Genomic DNA, 7,159 nt, shown 5'->3' on the forward strand with positions numbered 1-7,159 from the left:
ATTTCAGTTCAGTGGCGTTGAAGGACATGCTCTAGACAGTCCCAGCTACTACTACTGCCCTTCTAGGCTTAGCCCTAATGTCGCTATCGCTTCTCAAAAGCAGCATCTAGTCAAGTTCACTAGCTGTCTTAAACCCATCTTTACAGATAAAGATGACAGATTAACCAAACGGCACGGCTATACCTATGTTCAGGTGGTCAGTTCCACACAAGCACCAGCAAAAGGTGGATCTATCACATCCCAGTTACCCAGGTCCCAACCAAAACACATCGGATCACTTCTCCAAAAGCACCGGCACCTATCAGAATCCAGTGACTAAACGGCAGGGTTGGCAAGCTGAAGGATACCGTCAACCACTTCCATCTTGCCGTCGAGCTGCACCTTCTGCTCCACTTCGCCGAAGGGCCAGTAGAAGCCAGGCACCCCGACGCCGCCGTAGCTCGACAGCGGCAGAGCGTGCATGGGCGCAGCAGAGGGCGGGAGCTGCAGAAGGGTGTGGAGGAGGCAGGGCGACACGCCGTTGCTCAGCTGCTGCGGGAATGGAGGCGCGGAGGTGATCTGCTGGACCTGCTGCGCTTCTGGCGCTGCTGGCGGCTTGTAGTTGTAGCTGTTCAGCCGCCTCCCTGGCCCGTTGATCGGAAGGTCACTGCGGGCGATCGCCTCCAGGTTGTACCGGCTCGCTTGGAAGTTGGTGACCGCGTTGTCGCCCCTGAACTTGATCGCCGCTATGTCGTACGCCTCCGCCGCTTCTTCTTCGGTTGCTGAAAAGAGCAGTTTGGTTAGTGCAAATGAGCAACTACAAGCCAATCAATCATTTCCGTGTGCAGCAGCAACAGCAAGAGAGCGAAAGAGCTTGCATGATACAATATTGTAATGGCCCTAAGAGTTATCTATACAACTGTAAAATACTATCGATCACCAGTGCATAGCTAACCAACCAAGTAATAAACTGTTGCTGGCACTAATATTTAGCAATTAATATAATGAATTATTTGTAGAGAAAAAGCCATATCAACACTAGCAGTATTACATCCAAAGTTCATGTCATGGCATCAGAAACACTACGTTATCTATTAACGAAAAGTAGTTCATACGACCATAGATCCCATGTATCAGCATCTCACATACCAAAAGTACCAAGATACAAGTCCTTGTTGCCTGCAACACGACCAATTCTTGCCTGCCAGCGTCCATGTTGGTGGTGCCTGACAAAACATTTCAGTGACTAGGTTGAGCAGATTGTCACTGATACTGATCAGACTGAGGATTTCATGTACTCGAAATAATTACCTTGTGACACCTCTGTAGATGGATGCACCTCTAGAAAAGCCACTGCTCTTCCTGCATATTTACACCAGATACTTGTAAGCACAAATATAGTGCCTGGCAGGCAGACACGAGCACGAAGTTATAAACAGAGACCTCCTCAGTGAAGCTACAAGTTCCAGCCTGCTTATGTTTTGCATCTCCTCAATCTCCTTGATGTAGTTTTCTTTCTGAAAAGAGAATTTAGGTCCATCAAAAGAAAAGATGTTAATATACATATGAATGTGTCTTTAAAATAAAGCGATGAATATGCATGAAGCTCCACACAGAAGGGTACGCACATATTGCTGAGTTCAGAACAAGGCAAGTTTAACAAACAGTGAGAATTCACACAGGATTCTAACTACTTAAGAAATAATATTATTATATCATAAAAAATAAATTCAATAAACCAACAGAGTAAAACGGTGCAACCATAAAAATATGCAACTTTCCAGTAGGCAGAAAGGACCTAAATTTATGTCTTTCAGTCCATACTAGAGCATGAGTTCAGGGATGTGATAGGACTAGATATATTTCAAAAAAAGTACAGAAGGAGGCACATAAGTTCTTGTTAATGCATATTAGGAATCATAAGACTCGTGATATCTTTCTGAAGATTAAAATTAGCAGCATCTAAACTGAACCATGTAGGGAATCAGGAAAGGGTGACACTTACAGGGAAGTTGATGATAGCGTTAGCACCCCAGTATTTCAGCGCGGCAATATCATATGCCCTAGCAGCCCTATCTTCTTTTTCATAGCCACCTGCACAGTACCATGCAGTTCTTTCAAGTTTCTTCCAAATAATGTGGTGCTGAAAATGCAGTACAATAAGAAGCAGGAGGTTGACTGTTCATACCCAAGTAAACTGAAGCCCCACACAGTCGTCAGAATAGCAACAAGCACAAAAATAGTAGACAATTGAAGGCAAGTTAGTTTAAACCAGTGGAGGAGAGCAAAACAGCACTGACTGCATGCATAGACGAAAAATGTACAACTCTCTCATGTTATTCATGTAAGGAAAAACAATGCATAGTACTTAGTACCTAACTGAGCAGAATATACACTAAGGTGCCCTTAGTGTTGCCGTCGATGCACACATTGATATACCATTGAATTAAAACCAAGTAGCAAATGTGAGCCGAAGGTGGTTAATTAGTTACAAATAGGCAGCATTTCTCTGTACTAGATATATTTTGGTTAACAGAAGCTTTTGCACGTGGCGATCTATGCCAAATTCAAAGAAGAAGTAGTACACATCGAGCTTACGGTTGTAGTGATAAGCAAGGTATGCTACTGCTAGCAATAATCTAGAGAGCAGTTGCTTGTCAAGACAACAAGGAATGCCACATAAATTTCCACTCATACTACTTGGTTAATTCCCAACATACTGTAGAATTTCGTAAATGCTGAACAGTGCTCCTAGCTACTTGAAGTGCATGCGTGGATTCTGGTTCTAGATAAGAACATGATCGAGTCATAATTCTGTTTGTTACTTGAGTATATATAGACCAAAGTATTGGTAAAAAGGAGCATGCACCGCACTAGCACACCTTCAAGCAACGGTAAGCAGAGATCTCTCACAGCACTGTTGTTGTGCTTTCCTACCGTAGACCTGTATGGTCGGCGTCCTGGCTGCAGAGTGCAGAAGGCCGAATATGGAAATGCAGCAGGGTGCACCCGACAGGTTTTTCCTGGAATTTACAGAAGCGTACAAGTTTTTCACCTCTAGTAGTATCACTTGCTCTACCGATCGCCTGTAAACCTTTACTACGGCTAGCGCAAATTCAAGTATACGCATGCATTGTACAAGTGTTCCTATCCCTCCACGGCTCCACACACGTACAACAGAACTCTCCTGGTCATCAACGAAGCAGGAAGCAGGGACACATGGAAACAAGAGCAGCGGAAAGAAGCGAGTCATTCCAGAACCACTTTTGGCGGTTGGTGCTTAGCTGTGTCCTACCACCCAGCCATGCCATTGCGGCATTGCCAGCGTCGCAAAAGTGGTCAGACATGACATGCAGGCCCATTTTCAAAATTCGAAACTCCCTCCGTGACCGTGCGTGTGGAAGAAGGAAGATGCAGACGAAAACAAAACGGACTGCTGACTGCTGGCAATGCAGATAAAACAGGGAAAGGAAAACGGAAGCAAGACCCAATCTAAGCAGGAATGGGGTAGAAACAAAACCGGAAAAGGGCAAAAAAGCTGCACTGGCAAAGCTGGCGTAACCTGGCACCTACTACCCACGGAAGATTGACCAGCAACGGCTTATAGGAACATTTATCCCAGTAAATTGTTTCATCGATCTCTCACGCTTTGTGGGTGATTAGTCCTAAAGAAATTGAGGGTAATTACAGGTAAAAAGATTTTCATCAGTCAAAAAAAAAAACGGATGAAGAAAGGAAAAGGCGGTCAAAGAGGTGGCCCACTGCCAGGGGTTCCGCGGATAACCCGGGGGCGAGTAGTCCACGTCGTCATCATCACAAACGGAGATGCTGTGTCACCTCACGCACGCAGCTTGCTAGCAGTAGCACGCGATCTCTATCTCACGCACGCGGAACACTCTTCCCGAAACGGCGGCAGGCATCCCATCCATCATTCCATCGTATCTCCCTTTTACCCACCGTACACAAGGGAAGATCTGCACCCGCACAGGGAACGCCGTCACGTCGATGCGCCGCGGGCCGGGGCACGCCGGTAATCATCGCCGTATATGCTTAGATTAATTAACGAGTACGTTCTACTAGTACTCCTATCGTGTCGGAGACAGGGTTAATATCTGGAGGTAATAATCAGTAGTCACCTTGTCGCCCCTTGCGCTTCTGTCCTTCCCTCCGGCACGTGTTGTCCCACAGGTGCGCCTCGTACCGCCCCGTCCACCTGTGCCTGCCACCGCACGTGACACCACCAGTTAGCGGATTGCTAATCACGTGACCGATTAAAAAACTAATCACACTCCCTAACCACACTTATCAGTCGCTAAGCAGCGTCGGAGGTAGTAGTACCTGGTCACCCCGCGGTAGCGCGACGTCCTCTCGCCCACGCTCGGCATCAGCGGCAGCGACGGCGACGGCGACCGCGGCGCGGAGGAGGAGCTCCCGGAGGTGGCCACGGTCGACGTCGGCGCCGCGATGGCGAGGGCCTCCGGACCGAAGCCGGCGCTGCCGGTGCCGTTGCCGTGGACGTCGACGTTGTTGTAGGGGGAGGACGGCAGGAGGAGGAGGCGGTTCGGGTCGGCTTCGGGCGGAGGAGGAGGAGGAGGAGGCGGGGCTGCGTTGAAGAAGTCGTCGGCGGAGAAGCCGTCGAAGGGGAAGAGCAGCGCGTCGGGCAGGCTCGCCGCCGTCATGGGCGTGAAGGCGAACGAGGTGGCGCCGTTCGTCGGCGGCGACATCGTCAACCACCCAACGACGTAGCTAGCTAGGGGTTTGATGATGGGTTCTTTTCGGTGGAAAGAGGGAGACGACGTGAGGAGGAGCGAAAGGTGGGCGGCGCTCCGTGGCCGGGGGCGGAGGAAAGGAGGAGAGGGCGAGGGCGAGGAGGCGGGGGTGTATTTATAGGGGAGGCGGGTGATGATGACGGGCGGGACTCCTCCCCCTGGACTCGTCTCGTCCGGGCGCTTGAGGAGGTGGGGGCTATGGAATTTGGAGATGGGGTAGGTGGGTATCCGGGTCGCTCTGCTGTGCACTTTTGTCCTCACCTCACCCGCAGGCTGCGCCCGTCTTTTGTTCGCCGGCTCAAGCACTGGGTCTTCCGCGCGGCGGTCTCCATTTTTATATTTGAACCACAAAATTGGCACCCTCCATCCATGCTGGAGCGGATATGGATCAAAAAATTCATAAATCAACACCCGACGTCAGGAAATTCAAGATTGGGAGGAAACCACGTCCACGTGTATTCTTCTCCTTCTCTCTCGCAAGAGGCTTACAGCTTAAGAAAGAGACTTGTTTGGTTTGTTGGGTCAAACCCCCTCCTTTTTTTTTTTGGATATGTCGGCTGCAAAGATGCAGAATGCATGGATACCAATCGAAAAAAAAAGTAAAATACCAATTTCTAGCGTGTAATTTTGAATTAAGACTATTCATATTGCGGAATATCAAATATGGCAAGTCAAATAAAAGCTCGGTAACGTAAGAGTAACGCATCGTGTGTCCAGCTGTTGGTCCTGCCTTGCCATGGAGACGAGCATTTACGGAGTAAGAGGGAGAGAGAGAGAGCGGGCGGGAACAATGCACTAAACGATAAAAGAGCGGAATTAGCTGTGAAAGGTAATTATTTCGTGTAATAAAAGCCGTGCGCTGAAAAGATAACGCATCGCTTGACTGGCAAAAGAACATCGGTAGCAGCAAGTCTTCGTCGGAACAACAACTCAAGAACGGTAGGGAACCTCGTCTACGCGCATCTCTAGGTCAGAAGAGAGAAAACACAAGTTACTCTACGTGTCTTGCATCCTAAGAGATGGAGCAACAAGGCATGTTGTTTGTTAGTTGGGTCAAACCCCTTCTTTTAGAAATTTCGGTAGCAAAGTTACATATTTCATGGAGGGCGATGGAAAAAAAACACATTTGTAATGTGGGAATGCAATTTTCATGGGTGCCACTTTGAATTTAGACTATTATCACGACGAACGACAATTATGGTAGTGTCATAAAAGCCCTGGAACGCAAAGGTAACGGATCACTTGTCCAGCAGAGAACATCGGTTCCACATGGAAAGTTGGGAGGAAGTTAGACCACCTTATAAGGTGGGTTGTTCCACCACTAGTAAGTGAGTAAGAATAGAAGTGGTTCACGCGCGCTCCTCCTACTCCTCGCTCGCTCGTCTCGACTCGACACGACACACGCTCGTGGTGAGTGGATTGAGCCTCGGGCCGAGACTTTCCTTTCTTTTTGCAGTTCAGAAAAACGAATAGAGTCCTAGACGGACGTGTCGCAGTTAGTCGGTTCGGGTCGCTCCCGGACCGTGGGCTATCTGTAACTGACTCGAAACGTACGCGCGACGTGGGTGTGCCCCACGTTGCCTAGGGTTTCCTGAGCCTTTATAATCTCTTGCCCGGCTACCGCAGAAACACATCTAATACACGAGTTAGGGTTTTGTCACCTCTCTCTTCTTGCGCCGTCATCGTATCCTACTCCATCCCGCGCGCCGACGTGCATTGGCGAACGGGAGAGCAGGTCTCCAAAACAGTTTGTCCTTGCGATCCTGTACGGGAGAGGGCGAATTAGGTTTTTGGGAAGCGCTCTGCGCGACTGCTCAAGCTCTTCATCACGGGTCGCCTTCCGTCCAAGTCGGGCGGTGCTGCCTACCGTCGTCTTTAACGCCATCTACTTCGACCCGTCGTTCCTGTCGTCAACAACGTTACTGCCGCGACATCATCTGCTACACCTCCACCGCCACCTCCACCAGATCGGTATGTGTGACATATCTCAATCTGTTTAGCGATGGATGCTTTATCGTTTACGCTGCTGCTACTGATGTTGATTAATGCATCTAGTATGTTCGAGCTTCACATGTTAGTAGGTGTTGTCACCATGTTTTATATTCTAGAATTAATCATGGAAATTGTGCCTAATTATCCAACAATCCAAAAACCTAATTGTAGGCAATTTCCTGAGTTAACTATGGCTGGTTTTGCTAATGCACTGAGGCCGGACAAGTTTACCGGTGTGCACTTTAAGAGGTGGCAGATTAAGGCCACGCTCTGGCTTACTCATATGAAAGTATTCCAAGTTAGTAATGGCTTACCTGAAGGAACTATATCTGACCAAGATCAGAACAAGTTCAAGGAAGACAATACTCTCTTCGTCGGATGCGCTCTGAGTATTCTTGTTGATCGTCTATGTGATGTGT

At 48.5% G+C, this 7,159-nt stretch overlaps 1 protein-coding gene across 1 annotated transcript; it reads right to left on the reverse strand.

Moving 5' to 3' along the window:
• Window positions 1–223: 223 nt before the first annotated feature.
• Window positions 224–4,703, reverse strand: LOC124681799 (AP2-like ethylene-responsive transcription factor AIL7). Its single transcript, XM_047216619.1, has 6 exons — window positions 4,277–4,703; window positions 1,985–2,073; window positions 1,423–1,496; window positions 1,291–1,341; window positions 1,129–1,205; window positions 224–761 (listed from the first exon to the last, which is right to left on the reverse strand). The coding sequence occupies exons 1-6, from the start codon at window positions 4,701–4,703 to the stop codon at window positions 316–318; spliced, it is 1,164 nt and encodes a 387-aa protein (XP_047072575.1). The 3' UTR covers window positions 224–315.
• Window positions 4,704–7,159: the final 2,456 nt, after the last annotated feature.

This window comes from Lolium rigidum, unplaced genomic scaffold, assembly GCF_022539505.1.
Source record: "Lolium rigidum isolate FL_2022 unplaced genomic scaffold, APGP_CSIRO_Lrig_0.1 contig_5682_1, whole genome shotgun sequence".
Classification (NCBI taxonomy): Eukaryota; Viridiplantae; Streptophyta; class Magnoliopsida; order Poales; family Poaceae; genus Lolium; species Lolium rigidum.